This window comes from Microcaecilia unicolor, chromosome 11 (assembly GCF_901765095.1).
Source record: "Microcaecilia unicolor chromosome 11, aMicUni1.1, whole genome shotgun sequence".
Classification (NCBI taxonomy): domain Eukaryota; kingdom Metazoa; phylum Chordata; class Amphibia; order Gymnophiona; family Siphonopidae; genus Microcaecilia; species Microcaecilia unicolor.
Genome location: NC_044041.1, coordinates 122,454,321 through 122,476,720, shown reverse-complemented (window position 1 = coordinate 122,476,720; position 22,400 = coordinate 122,454,321). Strand labels below are relative to the sequence as shown.

Below are 22,400 nucleotides of genomic sequence, written 5' to 3'. Positions count from 1 at the left end.
TGCAGATAAATGAGATGATAGTTAAAAGCAGATCAGATGCAAAAAAAAAAGTGTAAATTGATGAAGAGAAGAAGTAGAGAACAGAGAATGGGGTGACATAGAAAAGGAAGGGAGAACATAAGTCACGCTGTGTCAAACCAAAGGTCCATCAGGCTCAGCATTCTGTCTCCAACAGTGGCTAATCTGGGTCACTAATAAATATCTGGTAGCTCCCAAAACAATAATTCATTTAATGCAGCTGCCTCCCAGAGATGAGCGGCTCTCTGAGGTGTACTTAGCCAATAATTTATGAACTTTTCCATTGGAAAGTTCTGGCAAGTTCCACAAATTGATAGTTTATTTAGTGAACAAATACTTTCTCAAATTTCTTTTAAATATGCACTGTGGTAGAGCCATAGTCCTGGTACAATTTGAAAGCATATATCACTGTTCCCTATTTTATCTGTTCCACCCCACATGATTTTATAAGCTATTATCATTTTTATTATTATCCAAATCTCTCCGTCTCATTTTTGCTGCACTTCTCTGAGCCTTTTCTAGTTCCACTGTATCCGTTTTTAAGATAAGTTGATCAGAACTACACACAATATTCAAAATATGGTTGCACCATGGTTAAATATAGAGAGGAATTATGATGTTTTCCATTCTTTTCTGAATAATTACTAATGTTCTATTTGCTTTTTTTCACTACCACCACATTATCCATAGTGGTCCTTGAGAACTGAACTTTAATTTGTTGCTTTGGAATATTTTCTTTAAATAGAAGTCTTTATGGCAGACAATGGCTGCTCCATCTGTGATTATACCGTGTGTGTTGAGGTTGTGTGGACAAATATATAAAGAAAAATATGATAATTTATTTGACCTTAGCACAGCCCAGGTTCACTCTCTCCACTTCTCTCACCTTGCCATTCTCTCTCCGCTGACCCATGTGGGCCAATTTAGCCATCTGCTACATCTATTGGCCCGACCCTTCCCCTAAGTCTTTCAGTCCAATGCCTAAGACTTGTTCAGGCCCACACAGCTTTTATATATATATATATATATATACATACATACACACACACACTTTCACTGAAAGGTAAAGTGAAGATACTCACCTGTAGCAGATGTTCTCCAAGGACAGAAAACACATTACCACATGCAGGCTATGACTTCTGATAGAGCCCAGCATGGACGCTACCCAGCGTTCTAATTACTAAGTCTTTGGCAGTTCTGACCATGCCTGTGTACATACCTTCCTGCCTGCCTCAATCGCATGAGACCAGGCAGTTGGATACAAAAGCTTAGAGAATACAACTCCTAGGGGAGGTGGGAGGGTATGTGGTAATATGTGTCCTGATGTTCTTGGAAAGCACCTGCTACAGGTGAGTAACTTCACTTTCTCCAAAGACAAGCAGGACAACAATTACCACATGTAGGAATCCCTACCTACCGCATTCACCAAAACAACAAAGAACAGATAATATGGATTTGCAACAGGCAAGGCCAACCAAAACCAATTAAACCATAATTCCTAGGAACACTGCTGATGTGAAGGTGCAGACTGGAACAGAACAAAAACAGACCTAGGAGAGTAGTGCTGGATTCTAGATGTCGAACAAATTCTGCAGAATTGTCTGACTGTTGTGCCGGGAATTCTGCTCTAGGCAGTAGTGAGATGTGATGAAGACCACACTGCAGCTTTGCAAATTTCCTTCAGTGGAGGCTGACCTCAAGTGGGCTACTAACACAGCCATGGCTCTGACATAAGTGTAGGAGATGCAATCTGCTAGCCAACTGTACAGAGTGCATTTACTGATGGCTGCCCCCATTGTGTTTGAATCAAAAGAAACAAAAAGCTGGGTGGACTGCTATGGGCTTACGTCCACTCCACATTAAAAGGCTAAGGCTCACTTGCAGTACAAGTTGTGCAATGTGCTTTCACCAGCGCGAGGTTTTAGGAAGGCCAAGTGACAGGCGACATTGTTAAAGACTGAGGTGAAGGAAGCTATTAGAGCTAAAAGAAAACCTTTCAGAAATGGAAGAAGGATCTGACTGAAAATAATAAGAGCATAAAGAATGTGAAGTCAAATGCAAAGCACTGATAAAGAAGGCAAAGAGAGACTTTGAAAATAAGATTGTGTCGGAGGCAAAAACATATACTAAAAAAAATTTTTTTTAGGTATATTAGAAGTAAGAAGCCGGCAAAAGAATCAGTTGAACCATTAAATGATTGAGGGATAAAAGGGGCACTCAGGGAAGACAATGCCATAGCGGAGAAATTAAATTAATTCTTTGCTTCTGTCTTCACCACTGAAGATGTGGGAGAGAAACCAATTCCACAAATGGTGTTAAATGCTGACTAAAACTGAATCAAATCTCTGTAAACCTGGAAGATGTAATGGGGCAAATTGACAAACTGAAGAGTAGCAAATCACCTGGACCAGATGGTCTACATCCGAGAGTACTGATAGAATTGAAAAATGAACTTGCAGAACTATGTTAGTAATATGTAATTTAGCCTTAAAATCTAGAATGGTACTGGAAAATTGGAGGGTGGCCAATGTAACACCAATTTATAAAAAGGGTTCCAGAGGTGATCCTGGAAATTATAGACCTGTGAGCCTGACATCAGTACTAGGCAAAATGGTAGATACTATTATAAAGAACAAAATTATAGAGCATAGATTAATGAGACAAAGCCAACATGGGTTTAGTGAAGGGAAATCTTGCCTCACTAATCTACTACATTGCTTTGAAGGGGTGAACAAAATTAAAAGTCTCCACCAGGATTTACAGGCAATCCCACCCAGTGCCCAACCAGTCAACAAGGGGTGCACAAACTCGCCCCCTCCTAACAGAGACAGATGGAACACTTTTAACCTAATGACAGAGGAGAGCCTTGACAAACTCCTAAGAGACCTTGGACCAACTACCTGCTCCCTCGATCCCTGCCCATCAAAGATAGTGCAGCAGACAAGTATGGGCCGTATGGGCCTTATAGAAGGCGCCACAAAAATTGTGAACACCTCTCTTTCTAATGGGCAACTACCAACAGCATTAAAAAGGGCAGTGGTTCGCCCTCTGCTGAAGAAAAACAACCTTGACCAGGACAAACTTGAAAGTTACATGCCAGTATCCAACATCCCGTTTCTAGGGAAACTCATAGAGCAAGCAGTCTGTGTTCAACTTAATGAATGGCTAGAAAACAGTAACTGGCCAGATCCATGTCAATCTAGATTCAGACCTGGTTATAGAACAGAAACGGTCCTCGTATCCCTGCTAGATGATCTTCACAGAAACCAAGACAAGGGATTCGCCTCGAAGTTAGTACTGCTAGATTTCTCAGCAGCTTTTGACAAAGTGGATCATGATATCTTTATAGCACAACTGACTGAAACAGGTATCAATGGTACAGTACTTGCCTGGTTCAGATCCTATCTATCAGACAGGCAACAATCCATAATGTTTGGCAGCAACTCATCACTGACCTGTGGGGTACCACAAGGATCGATACTGTCACCTATTGTGTTCAATATCTACCTCAAGCCACTAGCTGAGCTGATTCGGTCAATGGACACTCAGTTCTACATCTATGCGGATGATGTGCAGTTACTCATACTCATTGAACCTGATTTACCTACAGCATTGAATAAACTGATTACTTGTCTAACATCAATTCAAGAATGGGCTAAACACAACAAACTTTACCTGAACCCAAGTAAAACCAAGCTTCTCTGGGTCCCTAAAACAAGTGGATACATACCGGACATCTAAATCCCTTTTGGGAAGTATGAACTCCCCCTCAAATCACAAGTCAGGAACCTTGGAATACTGTTAGATTCAACACTTACTCTGATTCCCCAAATCCAAGCAACCTTCAAGAGCTGCTTCTACTATTTGCGACAGCTACGCTGCCTCTCTCCTTACATCAAGAAGGTAAATCTTATCCCAGTTGTGCATGCCATGGTAACATCAAGACTGGATTACTGCAATGCACTATACAATGGTCTGACTACAAAGGGCCTGCACCAGCAAGACTCATAGAAGGTTGCAAGCGACGTGACTACATCACACCATTTTTGCAAAACCTTCATTGGCTACCAGTACAATACAGGGCTAAATTTAAAACTCTATGTCTGATCTTCAAGGCCCTGAAAGGTTATCAATAGAAATCAAACAAAAGAAAACATGGAAAAGAAAATAAGATGATACCTTTTTTATTGGACATAACTTAATACATTTCTTGATTAGCTTTCGAAGGTTGCCCTTCTTCGTCAGATCGGAAATAAGCAAATGTGTTAGCAGATAGTCTATGTAAGAGAAACATCAAAGCATTACTTTGACAGTCTGACAGAGTGGGAGGGTGGGGGTATGCATGGGGACATCAAAGCATTTCATTGATATTCTAACAGAATGGGTGTTGGTAGGTGAGAGGAGGGTAATAAACAGAGAAATACAGCTTTATGGTTTATAATGGGTTAGAAAACCCAGATCCTTATTAAGTCCTGTTTGTTGGGTGTCAAAATATTCAATCATTCTTATTTCAAAGGTCTTACGTTCCTGTATTGTTTTAAAATTATCTTTCAGTATTCTTACTGTGAAATCACTGGTGCAGTGTTCTGGTCTTGTAAAGTGTTGGCCCACAGGGGTGGGGGCTTGACTGGCACCGGCTATTTTCATGTGATGTCTGCGCAGATTGAATCTTGTCTTAAGCATCTGGCCTGTTTCTCCAATATAGCATCCTTCGTTACATTTTTTACACTGAATGATATATACCACATTGGAAGATGAGCATGTAAAATAGTCCTTTATGTTGAATATTTTTCCTTTGTGAATGACTGTGGGATCTTGTGAAATGTTTTGGCATAGTTTGCAGCTGGCTGTGTTACACCTACCAACACCCATTCTGTTAGAATATCAATTAAATGCTTTGATGTCCCCATGCATACCCCCACCCTCCCACTCTGTCAGACTGTCAAAGTAATGCTTTGATGTTTCTCTTATATATACTATCTGCTAACACATTTGCTTATTTCCGATCTGACGAAGAAGGGCAACCTTCGAAAGCTAATCAAGAAATGTATTAAGTTATGTCCAATAAAAAAGGTATCATCTTATTTTCTTTTCCATGTTTTATTTTGTTTGATTTCTATTGATAACCTTTAAGAGTGGACTAACAAGGCCCTGAAAGGAAATGGCCCCAAGTATCTGAAGAATAGGATGATCCTCAACACACCGCCAAGGACACTAAGGTCCTCCCAAGGACTTTCACTAACTACACCCTCTCCAAATGACATTACACGATGTGATACCCGCAAGCGAGCCTTCTCCAGAGTAGCCCCCACACTCTGGAATGCACTGCCTGAAAGGCTCCGCTTAACACAAGACTATCTACTTCAGGAAGCAGGTGAAAGCTTGGCTCTTCAACCAAGCCTTTAATGGAAGAAGTAACTAACTTGTTAGTCTCACTCACACACACAAAGATTGACTCGGGCTGCACATACTGCAGTGGGACATATTTATCCACTCCTAGCCTAACTGAGATAATATTTAACCATCTCTCTGACCTCATGTGCAACTTTCTTCAAATCAGTCACCTTACTTTCAAATTCTTCCTACTTTCTTATTCAGCTATATGTTACAACTTTGCCTTACCATTCACTACCAATTATAATGTTCTATTACGTATTGTGTTGTCATTGCAAGTAGTATATCATGCCATATTTTGTATTGTTACTTGAATATTTTTACTGCTGTAATTGCCTATTGCACATGTTTGATCTATTCTTACTGTACACCGCCTTGAGTGAATTCCTTCAAAAAGGTGGTAAATAAATCCTAATAAATAAATAAAATGAACAAGCAAACAGTTCATAATAAAAAAAGGTGTATTTTAAAAGTACTTAGACTTACAAACTTACATAGTAACCTATGTAAAGAGGTGTGTTAGCCATGTTAGTCCACTCTTAAAGATAATCAATAGAAATCAAACAAAATTAAAACATGGAAAAGAAAATAAGATGATACCTTTTTCATTGGACATAACTTAATACATTTCTTGATTAGCCCTTCTTCATCAGATCAGAAATAAGCAAATGTGTTAGCTGACAGTGTATATATCAGTCCCTCATAGATGGTCTAGCAGGGTGGGTAGGAGATGTGTATGGGGACTTCAAAGCATTCCATAGTCTAGCAGGATGTTTGTGGGGAGGGGAGGGGAGGAGAGGGTGATAAGCAGTGAAATACAACTTATGGTTTATAGTGGGCTAGAAAACCCAGATCCTTGTTAAGTCCTGTCCGTTGGGTGTCAAAATATTCAATCATTCTGATTTCAAAGGTTTTACGTTCCTGAATTGTTTTAAAGTTACCTTTCAGTATTCTCACTGTGAAATCACTGGTACAGTGTCCTGGTTCTGTAAAGTGCTGTCCCACCGGGGGGGTGGGGGGGGTTGCATCTTATCTTAAGCATCTGGCCTGTTTCTCCAATATAACAACCTTCGTTGCATTTTTTACACTGAATGGTATATACCACATTGGAAGATGAGCATGTGAAAGATTCCTTTATGTTGAATATCTTTCCTTTGTGCATGACTGTGGGGTCCTGTAGTTAGTTAGTAACCTATGGAAATTTGCAAGTCTAAGTGCTATGAAAATGAGCTCCATAGTATGTCTACATATCAAAAAATATAAGCAATCATGTCTTGTATACCTCAAGTTTACAAGTTTTGGAATAAATTATCGTAATCTTCATCCTTTTAAGAAGGAAAGAAAAAATAACAAGGGGCAGGGAAATAACAGGAGGTGTGGAGATGAGCAACATAACATTCCAATAGTACAAAGCAGTCTTTCACAATATTTCATTTAATAGGCCCCAAACCCTCTTCCATTTGGCCTCAGAATTATGGCACATAGCAGTCAAATGCTCCATCTCATAAATATATTGAAACTTCTGTAACCATTTACTTGCTAAAGACATATCAGGCTCCTTCCAACCAGCTGCCAGAACAAACCACCCAGCTCTTAATGTCAAACCAGCATCATGCTGGCAGTGTTGAAACCTGGGATATCTTCTTTGCAACAATCTCATGTGCTTCCTGGCCCTAGGCACCACTTCTATGGATTCTGCCAATGACCCCAAAAGCTGCAGGTAATCTAATGTTCTGGCAGCCAATTGCACACAGAAATTCACGTTCTGTGCCTAAAACTTGCAGATCCTCTCTGGAAGGAAGACCAAGCCTTTGTGTGTATCAATACAAACCCCCAAGTACTCAATGACCTGGAAAGGGTTCAACTGGTTCTTAACATAATTCACCATCCATACAAGATGTTCCAGTAGTGCAATGTCCGAAGTCATTGTCTCCTTGGACTCCTGTGCTAAACTTGCTTGGATGAGCCAGCTGTTTGGATGGGTAGACCCAAACCCACTGTCTGTGAAGGAAGACCACCACCACGACCCTGGAGGAGTTCTGAACTGCCATGGCCAGTCCAAAAGGTATCACACTGAATTGAAAGTGGCTGCTCAACACACAGAACCAGAAATAGTGCTTGTGTGTGCAATTCTAGAATGAGAATATAAAGGCAACCTTCTGTGAAGTCCAAGGAGGGAGAAATTCACCTGGCTTCACTGTCGTGATGATAGACTGCAGGGTTTCCATACAAAAATAGGGACCTATAAGATCACGTTGACTTCCTTAAGGTCCAGAATAGAGCAGGAGCAGCTCTTCTCCCCCCCCCCCCCCTTTACTTTGGGACCATAAAGTAAATGGAGTTCTAGCCCAGTTCCTTCCCCAGGAGGGGAACCAGTTCCTAGGTCCACTAAGCATGAAAATATGGCCTGGACTGCCTCCCTTCTTTGTAGGCGATCCAACAAGGGAGAAACCATGAAGGCATTGGGAAGAACTACAAACCTTGACTTAACACCTCTAGAATCCACTGGTCTGTGGTGACAGGGGCCCACTCGTGTTGTAGGAGGCATAGCCTGCTGTCAGACTTGTGAGTTCTTGTACCAAGTAGAGCGCTGCTGAGCCCGGTACTCAGACTAGGTTCTGCTTGTCGGCTGGACAACCCCGGGGTTCACCTGCGCTGACTGCCGTTCCCCAGAGGTTGAGCCCCTAGGTGCCCCCTCCCTGCCCATCTTCAAATCTTTGCTCAAAGCCCACCTCTTCAATGTCGCCTTCGGCACCTAACCCTTATGCCTCTATTCAGGAAATCTAGACTGCCCCAATTTGACTGCCCTATTTGACTGACTGTACATTTGTCCTTTAGATTGTAAGCTCCTTGTGCAGGGACTGTCCTTCTCTATTAAACTGTACAGCGCTGCGTAACCCTAGTAGCGCTTTAGAAATGTTAAGTAGTAGTAGTAGTAGGTGGCCTGCAGGACTTACGGGATGGAGCTGGATGCAGGGTGAGGAATGTATCGGCCAGGCAGGCAGCAGGTCATGAGAGGAATCCAGATACAAACGGCAGTCAGTAGGCAGGCGGCAGGCGAAAGAGTAATCCAGGTACAGGCGAAAGTCAGTAGGCAGGCGGCAGGTAAGAGAGTAATCCAGGTACAGGCGAAAGTCAGTAGGCAGGCAATAGAGTAATCCAGGTACAGGCAAAGTCAGCAACAAGGAACCAGTAGATAAGAAGCAGACTACAGAGTTAGAAACACCTACCAAAGTAGAAGCCGAAGCATGGAGTCCAGGGAGAGCACAGCTGATAAAGTGCTGGCGTCTGACATCAGCAGGGAGAAGGGGCACAGCCATAGGACAAGAGCAGGGGAAGGAGGAACCAGAAGACCAATAGGAGAGAAGCAAGGGAAGCCAGGCAGAGGAAGAGCAGACCCAGGTGGGTGGAAGAAAAAGCAATCAAGGAGCCTGGAAGCCAGGCAGAGAGAGAGCAGAGCCAGTGCACGGAAGCAAAGCAATCAAGGAGTCTGCAACCACCGCTCTCTGAACAAACCCAGAGAGGACTACCCATACATGGCTCAGGCAGTGCCAGTCAAGTGTGCATGTCGACGGGACCCTGTACAGCCCGAGGACGCTGCTTGCATTGAGGTAGGGGACATGACACCTGCCCCTCAACCTCAGAGCTCTTGAGCCTTCTCACACCTGGAAAAGGACTGCCCCAGGAGCCACTGCCTGGCCTCTTACCCTGACGAAATCTCCCCCAGTCTTGAGACCATGACTTGCCAGGCCCCAAGAAAAGCTAATGCCTTAACCTGGCAGATGCTGAGGCTTTACTTTACCCAGAGTGAGGCCGCATCCCCTGTTCAATTACAGAGCCAAAGCCACCTCTGGGCTATTATTACTAATGTAGTTGACCTGATGAACCTCTTTCCCACACCAGCAGATACCCCGGGCTGGCCAGTCCAGTGAGCTACAGCCTAGACTGAGCAGGAGATTGAGCAGTACTCCTGGATCTGCTGCGGTAAAGCCATAGTCCAAACCCCTAAGAGCAAAATAGCCTACAGACCATCCCCAGGAATGCAGGTCAAGGACTGCCTTCCAGAGGATCAGGCCTACTTCACCTACCCACAGCACTAACCCGACCTTACCTGCTGGAGATAAATACTAAAGGATTCCAGCAGGCACTAGCCCTCATACTGGGGATGTCATTGGAAAAGATTCTGTACTTCCATCTGCAGATCAGGAAGGGACACAACCCATTGGTATGGTCAATAAGATAAGAAATACTCTTTACAAAAAAAAAAAATAATAATAAAAATCAAGTTTCTTTAAATTCATCTCTGGGCTCAGTGACATCTGACCTAGTTTTATTAAATAAAAATGCACAACTGTTCCATTTCAGAAACTTTGCCTAGTTCACCACATCACCCAGTAGACTGGGGCAGCTGTTAATACATGAATGGAGTTCCTCTCTCATCAAGAAGGAACACCCTTTACAAACTGAGATAACTTATTGGTCTAACACCTGTTGCCAAATACAGTGGAAAGTAATGTTACAGAGGACTAATACTAGTGGTGTGCTGGAGCCGGTTCAACCGGCTCGCAAGAGCCGGCTGTTAATTTTTGTAGTATTTTGTGAGCCGGTTGTTCAGGCAGGGCATGACGGTTTGCCTCTCCTCCCCTCGAGTCACAGGGTCCCAGCACATACCTAAAGGCAGCCGCCCTGGTGGTGTAGTGGATTCCTCGGGGCAGGAAAGATCCCCAGTCCACTGCTGGTGCTGACCTTCCCGCTGCCACACTGCTGTCAAGACTTTTGCTGGAGTCTTGCGAGGCCACCCTTGTAAGTCTCTCACACAGTCACTCTCACTCACATTCTCTCAAACATACACACTCCGAGGAAAACCTTGCTAGCGCCCGTTTCATTTGTCAGAAACGGGCCTTATTTACTAGTGTTATATAAAACACACATTAGGGAGGTGTGGCCTAATGGTTATTGCAGCAGGCTTTGATCCTAGCAACCTGGGTTCAACTCCCACTGCAGCTCCTTGTGACCTTGAACAAGTCACTTAATCCTACATTACCTCAGGTACACAAACTTAGATTGTGAGCCCCCTAGGGACAGAGAAAGTACCTGTATATAATATGTACAGCACTGCGCATATCTAGTAGCGCTATAGAAATGATTAGTAGTAGTAAGTATGCAGCAGCCCCTCCCAAATGCACACATCAGGCACAGAGAGCCAGACTTCCAAAAAGTACACATGCTCCTGCTTGTATGTGTACTAACATAAACAAGAAAAATCCACAACATGAAAATGCTAGTAAAAAAAACATTTGTAAATATTCATAAAAGGAAGGAAAAAGCCTCAAAGATTTATACAGCTGAATCAGATCAAACGATCTTCTCTTCATTCAGCATAAAACCTTCCCAGTGAAAAATATCTTCTTAAATATCTTTTTAATCATCTCTTTTTTCAAATTTTTTTTTATTTTTATGTTTTTTAATGCTGTGTTTAACTATAGTGAACTTTTCAAAGTCTAAACTTAGTTTAGCTAAGCGCTAGCACTAGATACTGACACACACACACACACTGAATTTATCCTCAAAGTCCAAACTTATCTTGATAAAGCACTAGCACTTAGCGGAGTTTTAAAAAGGTTTGGACGGCTTCCTAAAGAAAAAGTCCATAGACCATTATTAAATGGACTTGGGGAAAATCCACTATTTCTGGGATAAGCAGTATAAAATGTTTTGTACTTTTTTGGGATCTTGCCAGGTATTTGTGACCTGGATTGGCCACTGTTGGAAACAGGATGCTGGGCTTGATGGATCTTTGGTCTTTCCCAGTATACTTATGTACCTCTTACCTTCAAACGTATCTTTCAAGTCACCCATGATGATGAACGATCCCGCCAACACCTGACCTGACCTGACCTGACCTGACGTCACGCAACGTCTTTCCTTCGCTCGGCAGCGCCCCGCCCTGCCGGAAGCAAAGCCGGAAGTCGCTTCTGAGGGGGAGGGACGTGGCCGTCGTCGAGCCGACTGAAAGACAGTTTGCGTCAGAGGTGGCGGGACGCTGGAGAAGGGAAAATTGCGGGGCCGGTTACGGACAACATCAAACAGAAGTTGGAAGGTAGGAAACGGGGGTTGGGAGTTTGAGGGAGAGGTGTCGGACCGCGGACGGAGAAGAGAGGGGCAGATATGCTGGCTAGGGGGAAAAGCGGAAGAGATGGTAGATTGCGATGGAGAGACAGGAAGAATCTCCGCTTCCCGATCGCCTGTGAGAGTGTGAGGACAGTCATTGGTATCTCTGGAGTTAGTGGGGCAGAGGGAGGAGAGGTTTGGAGGCACTCTGTTCTGGAGATTGTGTAGTGGAAGGAGGTCAGGATGCCGTGGAGAGGAAGGGGCTGGATTGTGTACTCAAAGGGAGAAAGGTTAGGTTGTAGGCACTCAGGAGAGTGATGTGGAGGGAAGGTTAGGACGTGTGTGGCTTCCCTCTGCGCCCCTACTTCCCCTCTGCTCAATCCATGGTGTGTGAGAAAGACATAAAAGAGGCTGGGGGTGTTCTGGGGAGCAGTGAGGAGGATGGCTATTGATGTAGGGGGCTTGATTACCCCCAATATTGAGCAAGCTTTTTGACTATGTCCAGGGAGGTGTAAGGTCCATTGGGTTTAGTACCGCCAGTCGTTTTGAAAAGTTGGCTCGTATGGAGGTAATTAACTTGCATATTAAGCAGATTTTCAAACGGAAACTTAGCAAGTGCAGATTACATGCATTAAAAGCATTTGTGGCATTTGCATTTACTATTTGTACTGGTCACAAAGGGTAAATAGCAATTGTGTATATTGTATAAATTGGCTTAAACTTGTGCACAAGAATACATCTCACACTCTGGTAATCTGTGCATACTTTTAGCTGTTATGAGGAAAACTATTTTTGTTAAACCACTTATCGCTATTAATTACCTAAATTATTTAAAAAATCACAGTTGGATAACTTACTGGTGTATCATCGTGACATCCTTTTATGATGGTTAAAATGTTTTCATGCCAATTAGTTAATGAAGACTGCGCTTACTATGATTACAAATCCCAATTGAGGCACAGACCACATATATTCTTGCATCACCTATGGTCTATAACTATTTCGTGCTGAGACTGCTGATGTTTTGATTGCTAGAGCTTAGAAGTTCAGTGCTTCTGGAGATAACTGAAAGTTTGGAATACACTGTTTTCAGGAGGACACTAGTTTTTGGCTGTAAGCATAGCCTCCTCAGATGGAAGGGAGCGACGCAGGGGGTCATGCAGGACTAACAGAACATTCCCAGAGGAGCAGTGTGTCTTCCACAGGAGCAAAATGTATGTAAATTTTTGTTGTTTTTATCTGGCTTCTTTTAAGAATGGAGATGTCCATTAAATGAGTATGTTTTCAACCCAAAAACAATTTCAATATTTTGTTTGATTTCTCACTTAAATGTAAGCTTAATTGGTTCTGTTTGTCTGGACCTTTATTTTTGCCTGTTTTTAACTCATTCAAGACTCTCTCTGCTTCTTTCTACTCTGATCTAGCATCTCTGGATGTGGTGGTATATTTAATAAATGATACTGCAGTGCCACTAATGGTAGAGAATCTCGCATCCATCACAGCACTGGAGCTACACCGTATTGTCCGTGAGGCACTGCAACTTCCAGAAATCTCACAGGAGGTTTTTGCTCTCTGGCTTATCTCCCCACTACTTGGTAAGAGATGTTTTAACTCTTGTGTGGTGTACCTGTGGCACTGTTCTCCCTCCAGACTGAGTATTTTTCATTTACTTGGTGATGGTGATTGATTTTGATAAATCAAAGAGCTTGTTAGTAAATCAATAGTTCTGACAGCTCAGAATGCCAACTTTTTCATGTTATCATCAGAATTTTTATTAGTCTCTGTCTAAGAGAAGTTGCCAGGTTTTGCTATATGGTGTTCTGTGACTAACAGTTATCTCGGCATATGGCCAGTCCTTCCAAAACCATCTGCTTCTGTCTCTTCCACCCACCACCTTCCCATCTTTCTTCCCAGCAGAACTTCACAGGTTTTGTCCAAAATAGAGAGCTGCATGGGAACGGGATTCCCGCGGGGACGGAAGCAGTTCCTGCGGGGTTCCCACGGGGGTGGAAGCAGTTCTGCGGGGTTCCTGTGGAAGTGTAAGCTGCACCAGCCTCTCATCCACCAAGTACCAAGTTCTTTGAGTGCGTCTCCTCCTCCTCCTTGCTTTAACAGCACAAATGTGGAAAGTCTTCCATTAAGGAGGTGGTAGAGACACAAATGATGATGGAATTCAAAAAGGCGTGGGATGAACACAGAGGATCTCTAATTAGAAAATGGAAGTTATAAAAAACCTAACCTTAAATGGCCGCATGTGTGTGGATGTGTCAAGTGATGCTTAGATGGCGACTCTGGCTGTGATTAACTAGGGCCGATACTGGGCAGAGTTGTATGGTCTGTGTCTAATATACGGCAGTCTGGTTTAGGATGGGCTGGAAAGGGCTTAGACAGCAACTTCAATGATGGACAGATTTTTACGGTCTGTGTCCCACAAATGAGAAGACGAATAGACTGGAGTGGGCTTCAACGACAACTCATCAGTTGGAACATAGGGATGGGCCAGGTAGACTTCTATGGTTTATGTTCCGAAAACATGAAAAAGAGACCTTAATCAAGTATAAAATATCACACTCGATTTATCATCAATTGACAATGAGTGTGACTATTGGGCAGACTGGATGGACCATTCAGGCAGGGCCGTGCCAACCCGGTAAGCGAGGTAAGCATGGCAGGAGGGCGCCGACCTCTGGAGGGCGCCGCCGCGCCATGCTTACCGCCGCCACCTACCTCAGCTCCCGGACCCCGACAGCAGCGCTGGAGCCCGCCCACCCAACATCCCCTCGCATATCCTCCCCCGGGCAGTGGCGTAACTAAAAACGGATTTTAAAAAAAATGCAGGCAGGCACATTTTTTTAAATTTGTGCTTCCTCCCCTCCCTTTCCTCCCACCTACCGTTCCGCAACACGCCTCCCGAGACCCAGCCCCTTCCCAAGCCTACCACCAACCACGTTCCGTTCTCCCTCTCATCCTCCCACCCCCAGGCCCCGACTGTCAAGTTTTCTCTTACTTTGTTGCAGCAATAAGAAGCTGATTTGAGCCCAGCCGGCGTCGGATCCTTCCCTCTGCTTTCGTCATTCACGAGTCCCACCCTCGCGCAAACAGGAAGTGTGTGAGCGAGAGCAGGACTCAGAGGAGCGAGGGAAGGATGTGGGCAGTGTGCTTTCGTCTTTGTTAAGGTAAGGTTTGACGGTCCGTGGAGGGAGGAGTGACAAAAGGGGCGCTGGACACGGGGAGAGATAGGAGGGGGGAACAAAATGGCGCTGGACTTGGGGGAGAGAAAAAGGGGAAAACAAAGCGTTGGAGAGAGGGGGGAAACAGCGGTGCTCGGGGGGGGGGGGGTTGGAGAGAGGGAAAACAGCGGTGCTGGACTGGGGGGGGGAGGCTATCTAGATTTAACCCACAATGATAGTAAATGCTATTGAAAACAATAGCAAAAAGATTAGAAATAAGGGACCCCCGATGTGTAGGTCCATCTGTAAGAAGGGAAGAGGAGATGTTAGACTATGGGGAGGGAAGGGCAGGACTGTTCCCAACTATGAGTAGGTAGGAGAGCTGATGCTGAGCTATGGGGGAAGGGAAGGACAGGACTGATGTTGAGTTACAAGGAAGGATGGGGAAAGGGGTAGGCAAGGGCAGGGCAGATGTTGGGGCATGAAGGGTAGGGAAGGGCAGAGCTGCAGAGATGCCAAGCTATTCAGTTCCAGGCTGGAGATTTTGGGGCAATCCTGGTTTTGAACTTATATCCCAAAACAGTGTGGGATTTGTAGTGCCCATTGAGTGCTTCGAGTCCCATAATGCAACAGCATAGAATGGGCAGAAATGCAGGACTGTCCCAAAATTTCCAGCCTGGAACTGGGTAACTGGAACTGTAAAGAGGCCCGGAGGGAGAGAAGAGAACGTGGCTGGAAACGGTAGGAGGAGCGAGAGAGGGAGAGAAAGAGGGGACATGGAAAAGAGCAGCAGAGAGCCATGGACATGGAAAAGAGCAGGGGAGAGCCAGAAAGAGATGGGGAGAGAAAGAGGGGCCATGGAAAAGAGCAGGGGAGAGCCAGGGACATGGAAAAAAGCAGGGGAGAGCCAGAAAGAGATGGGGAGAGAAAGAGGGGCCATGGAAAAGAACAGGGGAGAGCCAGGGACATGGAAAAAAGCAGGGGAGAGCCAGGGACATGGAAAAAAAGCAGGGGAGAGCCAGAAAGAGATGGGGAGAGAAAGAGGGGCCATGGAAAAGAGCAGGGGAGAGCCAGGGACATGGAAAAAAGCAGGGGAGAGCCAGAAAGAGATGGGGAGAGAAAGAGGGGCCATGGAAAAGAACAGGGGAGAGCCAGGGACGTGGAAAAAAGCAGGGGAGAGCCAGGGACATGGAAAAAAAAGCAGGGGAGAGCCAGAAAGAGATGGGGAGAGAAAGAGGGGCCATGGAAAAGAGCAGGGGAGAGCCAGGGACATGGAAAAAATCAGGGGAGAGCCAGGGACATGGAAAAAATCAGGGGAGAGCCAGAAAGAGATGGGGAGAGAAAGAGGGGCCATGGAAAAGAGCAGGGGAGAGCCAGGGACATGGAAAAGAGCAGGGGAGAGCTAGAGAGAAGATGCTGGATGGAAGGGGGTACAGAGAGAGAGAGATGAGTGGAAAGAGGGGACATGGGTAGGAGAGAGAGAAGCTGCTGGGGAGAAACTGGGGGAGACCCTAGCTGTCAGACTGAGAAAGGCTGGATGAAAGGAGGGAGAAAGGAAAAATGCTGGAAGGAGGGGTCAGAATGAGGGAAGACTCTGGTAGGGAGGGAAAGAGGAAAGACACTGGAAGGATGGGGAGAGAGAGGACATGCTGAATGGAAAAGGGTCGAGAAAGAGAACTGTCTAGAAGGAAGGGGAGATAGAGGGAGACAATGGACGGAAGGATTGGGAGAGGGTAATGGGTGGAAGGATGGAGAGAGAAAGAGGGATGACACTGGCTGGAAGGGTAGGAGAGAAAGAGGGAAGGTGCTGGACATGGGTGGATGGAGGGGAAGGCAGGTGGGAGAGGAGGGTTGCTGGACATGGATGGAGGGGAGGGAAGACAGGAAGGAGATGCACATGGATGAAGGGGAGAAATTCTGAACATGGATGGAGGGGAAGGAAGACAGAGGAAGGCAATGCAGATGGATGGAGGGGAAGGGAGAGAGAAGAAATGATCGACATGGATGGAGGGGAGGGAAGAGAGAGGAAGCAGATGAGATGAGGGAAAAGGGAGAAAACCTGCACATGGATGGAGAAAATAGGCAGAAGCTGGATCCACTGGACAATCAAGTCTGCAGAGGACCCAGCTTTTACTTACCAATGTAAGGCAAGAAAGGAGGAAAGTAAAGAAATAAATGGAAAGGAAGACCTGGAAATGGAATTAAGAGGACAGATAGCAGCAGAATCAGGTACTGGGCCAGCATGATCAGAAAAACAAAGTCACCAGACGACAAAGGTAGAAAAAATCATTTTATTTTCATTATAGTGTTTGGAATATGTGCACTTTGATAATCAGGTTCTCAACGTTAAAAGTTTTTATTTATTTATGGCATTTTATACTAGACCGGGGGGGGGGGGGGGGCGCCAACTGATAGTCTGCAGGGGGGCACCAGAGACCCTAGGCACGGCCCTGCATTCAGGTCTTTATTTGTTGTCACTTACTATGTTACAATTTGCTCCCGGTCTGATGCGCCGACCTCAGCTCTGATACAGGCATAAGCATCGGATGTCACCTGACCTACTGGCACGTGCGTGTGGTGATCTCTCAGCACACAGTGCCAGTAAATCAGAGACAAATCTTACATGTGCACACCAGAGTGTTCCAAGTTTCAATTTCCATTCCTTCCTTGCCTATGGTGCTGTGGCTCAAATCCAGAGAGAGAGTGAGGGAGCTGACTGAAATTTTCTTTTATGTACCATTAAATTCTTGTGGGGATGGGTTAAAGTTTTGCGGGGATGGGTAAGATTTCTGTCCTCATGCAACTCTCTAGTCCAAAACCAATGTATATATAAAAATAAATTATTCAAGTGTCCCATTTTGTAATTAAAACTGCTTCCTGGTTTAGTTAATCAGATTTCTTGAAGCCTGTACATTTTGACAGGTTTTTTTTCCAAGTGCAGAAAGTTAAAAAAAAAAAAAACTTACCCTTGAAAAACCTGAATTTGGTCTCTTCAGCTCCTTCTCCCACCCTTATGTATTATATGTTGTTTCTGGGGTTAAGATTTTCTTTTTAGACTGATTTGCTAATTAGATATTGTTGTTTCCTTGTCATGTTACTCAGTTAACCTTCCCTCCCTCAATCCTACACCTGTAACATATTTTTTAATTGCAATTTCTAGACTTGGTTGTGCATTATTCTGTTTCTCATCTTGGCTTGATATTCCCAGGGCTGGTATAAAGATGCTACCTTCAATCCCCCACCCCACCCCCCCCTAAATAAACTGAGATTTTGATAAATAAACTCAGGCACAAAATGGACATTGTATTTACATCATTTGGCCTTTTCCCAAAAGACATTTATCTACCTGAATCGACTGTTTGAAAATTGCCCACCCTGTGAGTAAAAATATGAGCTGTTTGTTTACATGTTGTGGCTGTCCAGGCCTAATGTTTTGCCTTGAATTCAGCTGCTCCTTCCCACCCCTTAGCAGCTGCCACCTAAGCAGGTGCCTAATTCTCCTAATAGTAAAGCCAGCTTTGGATATTCCATACCTGCTTTATACTAGATACGAGAAAAATTCCGATTAACAACAATTTTTGTAACCAGATCTCTCACAAAAAGCATCATAAAATACTCAAATTTACAAAATCTACCTTCCTTCAATTTAATCCCACTTACCTTAAATTGCCTGTCATGGCCTTGCTGTTGTAATTGGAAGCATATTTGTTTTCATAATCTCGCCCTTTCTGTGTCTGACTAGATGAAAAAGCTCCAAGCAGTATGGACTCTGTATTTCTATTCATACCTTTTTGTGTGTGCTATATAAATCATAATGACAGTAATATTATTGGATAGTGCTATTGGAGCTACCTGCTTTAAATTTGACAACCAAGTGAATTTTGGATTTATTTTAAGATAAAAAGTGATAGGTATACAGGATCAGGCAAAAAAAAAAGCTACTCTAGTTTTTGTTGTTGTTTTCTCAGCAACTGCTTGGAATTTCAACATGAAATTTTACAGCTTTTTTACTTTCTGTGTTTATGTGCTGAGTTGAATGAGATTCTTTAAATACGGCAAGTTACAGACTTTTTATGGTGACCACCCAGTGATTGTCATGTGTTCAAAAATGTTTGTACCATAAAGCTACCATTTTTGGGGAAAAAAAAATCCTGGGGTACCAGCTTACTGTTAATGATGTCAGTGACATAGATTTTTGTCTGGGGAGCAATGTTGGAGGCCTATCACAAGCTCCATCCAAAGCCACAAACAATTGCTGAACTCAAGGAAATGCTGCGGATGATCTGAGACAGCCTGCCACAGGAACCAATTGACAAGGCTGTTAAGAACTTTCCAAAGCGACTGGAGGCCTATGTTAAAGCTGGGGGTGAACACACTGAGCATTCACAGTGATTGTGAAATTCTGACACATTGGTAATTGAATTGTTTGAATGAATTTATTTTACTGCGTTTTAGCTCAAACATTTTTAACACGCAAAAATCACTAGGTAGTAACGCTAAAATGTCAGTAACATCAGCATAGCTTAAGATAATTATGTTGCTCCATAATGTAGCTTATCACTGTTCCAGAACCTGTGGGATAGTTGTGTCCATCAATCAGCAAGGTGGAGATAGAAAAGAAAATACTGAGGAGCTGGAGTGGATGCCAAGAGAGATGTCTCAGCTCAGTTTTCAGTTCTCTGTCTCCAGCAGGTGGATGGACACACTTTCATTCTCTGGTTCTGAATGGTCGGTTAGCTGGTTCCCAGTTGAGCTTTGTGGGCAGCATGAGTCTGCAGAGTCATCATATCTAAAGGTCATCAGATCTGTCTATGGTGCCCTGCAAATTACTTCTTCCCTCCCATGTTTCCTGTAAAGCTTTCCTTTTCTAGCACAACAACCTACAAAAGAAAGAAAGAGTTTCTCTTGAGAGCGTGGGACAGAGTATCAGTCCTGAGCCTTTCTCATTTGTGGTGAGATTTGTGGAGACTGTGAGCTTAGGGGGAGCAGCTGACAGTGATAAGTCCGACTACAGTTTGACTTGGAACTGCTTGGAGGGCTGCAAGTTCTTCTTGGTGCAGGGGAGGGGTCCTAACTCACCGTTTGGGCCACGATGTGCTGTACTCGTGACAGTTGTGAATGGTGACTCCCGCAAAGGCAGTTAAATGGTGTTCCTGCTGTGGGACCTGCTGGCTGGCATTGGGGAGTTGCAGTGTGTGCATGCTGGGAATCCCGCGGGATGTGGAGGAAAGGGTCGGCGGCAGCAAGTCCGGATTTGGTGCCTCATCTGAATATGGCAGGGCCAGTGTGCAGTTTGATGCAGAAGAGCGTGGGAACAGGCACTGTTTTGTCAGGGCCGACTGGCACTGAGGAGCAGCTGCTGTCTAATCACGTGTAGAGCACAGCCACCATTTTATACCCTCAGGGCCCAACAGAGCATTCAGCTGCATCAGGATCTTTGTTTTTTCTGCAGTTAATATTGCTCTTACACCAGGCCTGTTTACTGAAGCAGGGACAGACAGGGTTGCTGCAAGGTGCTTAGTTTCTCGCCTCGCTGCTCCTCTGGCTCCTAAGAGATTTCATTTAGACATCCAGGAGTAGGCAGATGAGTCTGTTGCTTCTCCTTCCTTATTTGATGTGGCCTCGGTCTATTCAGAAGAGCCATTGTTGAAGGAGCCATTGGAGGAGGGAGATGATCCGAAAGTACTGAGGTTATTTCGTAAAGAGGAACGCAGCACTCTTATTTGTGAAGTAATGGTGGTGCTTTCCATTGAGGAGCCTTCTGCTTCAGAGTCAGGAGTTCCATCTTTGTCGATCATGAGGGGATTTAGAGGATTTATAAGGCCTTATTGATGCATCCAGACATTCAGGACCTGATTACATCAGAATGGGGCCTGTCGGACGTGGGGCTGAGAATGGGAAGAGCCATGGCTCGCCTCTACCCATTAGCTCTGGAGAAGAAAGAAATTGCAGCTTTCCAGGGTGAACTGTCTGGTTACAATGGTGAGTAAGAAGATCACCTTGCTGGTGGAAGGAGGCATTGCCCTAAAAGACCTACAGGTTAGGAAGCTAGAAGGCTTGATTAAACAAGCCTTGGAAGTGGCCTCTTTTGGCCTTCAAGCGACTGTGAAAGGTATAAATCACTGCCTCTGAGCGTCCCACTTTTGCATGGAGATAGTAAGAGCTGGGATAGTCTCAGTTCAAGTGGGAGAATTTTTCACTACCTTTGCTTTCAAGGAGGCATACTTGTACATATGGCCAGCGCATCAGGAGTTTCCATGTTTTGTGGAGTTGAGCCATCACTTCCAGTTCAGGTCTTTGCCCTTTGGTCTCACCACTGTTCCAAGAATGTTTATGAAGGTTGTGGTGGTGGCGGCCTTCCTTCGAAACCAGAGAATCAGAGTTCACCTGTATCTCGACAACTGGCTCATTCTTGCATTGTCCTATTTGGACAGCATGGTGGCGATGCTGAAGTAATTGGGGATTCTATTTGACATAACACAGGAGAGGATCTTCCTCACAGAGTGAAGGAGGTCAAAGCTAGTTCAGCAGATTTGTCTTCTCCTCAGTCAAGGCAGGCCTAGGGTCTGGGATTATGTCTAGGTTCTGAGGTCAGTGATGGTGGTAATGGAAGTGGTGCCATGGGCAAGTGCTCATATGTAGCTATTATAGGAATCTCTTCTCTGCCACTGATCTCCAGTGTCACATAAGTATGACCTCAATCTTCCTTGGATGCTGGTTACCAGATGGGGTATGCAGTAGTGGTTTTTGCCCAGGAATTTGACCATTAGAGCTATCTGTCCAGTAACACAACGGAAGGTGGTGACAATGGATACCAGAAAGTCAGGTTGGGGAGCTCATTATACGTTCCATCTGGCACAGGGACACCTGGACGGAACAGGAGTTTCAGTGGTCGATAAATCACTTGAAGCTCAGGGCAGTGCGGAGTGCCTTAAAGCGACTTTGCTCCCTTTCTGGTGGAGGCCCCGGTCTGAGTTTTCTCAAACAATGCGACAGTGGTGGCTCATCAACAAGCAAGGCGGGACCAGCCGTCGTCCGATGGTGATGGATGCGGCCTCCCTCATGAGTTGGGTGGAGAAAAATCTTCTGTTGGCAACTCACATTGTGTGGTCCTTGAATATGGAAGTCTCAGCAGGTACTCCTTGGACCCAGGGGAATGGGAACTATTCAGCCAGGGGTTTCAGCTGATGGTGGGCCGATGGGATTCTCTGCTTTTGGGCTTGGATACTTTAGCATTCCTTTTCATTGCCATCTTCAGCTGTTGGAAGGAACTGGGCTTGAAGGGCATGGATGCCTTGGCCAGAGACACGTCTACTATGGGGCTCATTTTCAAAGCACTTAGCCTTCCAAAGTTCCATAGGTTTCTATGGAGCTTTGAAAATATGCCTCTCTCTGTCTTCCCTTCTTGGCCCATGGTAGGCCATGTGTTGAAAAAGGTTGCGTTGCACCGTGGTCAAATAATTATCATAGCCCTGAATTGGCCACAGAGGCCAAGGTATGTGGACCTGATTTGATACGCTGGACGTGGGTCCTCTCCGTCTTCCGCAGGTACACTGCCTACTGAAGCAAGGTCTGGTGCTCATGGAGGATCTGTCCCCCCTTGGTCTTACGGCATGGCCATTGAAAGGACTTGGTTGAGAAAAAAAGGCTATTCTGATTCGGTCATTTCTACCTTGCTTCAAGCTCAGCAACACTCTACATCCATGG

General features: G+C 44.7%; 1 protein-coding gene across 1 annotated transcript in view; it reads left to right on the top strand.

Annotated features, from left to right (window-relative positions):
* Positions 1-11,422: 11,422 nt before the first annotated feature.
* Positions 11,423-22,400, top strand: part of FRMD8 (FERM domain containing 8) — a 61,787-nt gene continuing 50,809 nt past the window's right edge. Inside the window, exons 1-3 of the mRNA XM_030218251.1 lie at positions 11,423-11,512; positions 12,617-12,737; positions 12,948-13,118. Coding sequence (XP_030074111.1) covers positions 12,656-12,737; positions 12,948-13,118 — 253 coding nt within the window. The 5' untranslated portion in view covers positions 11,423-11,512; positions 12,617-12,655. The remainder of the gene's footprint in view (positions 11,513-12,616; positions 12,738-12,947; positions 13,119-22,400) is intronic.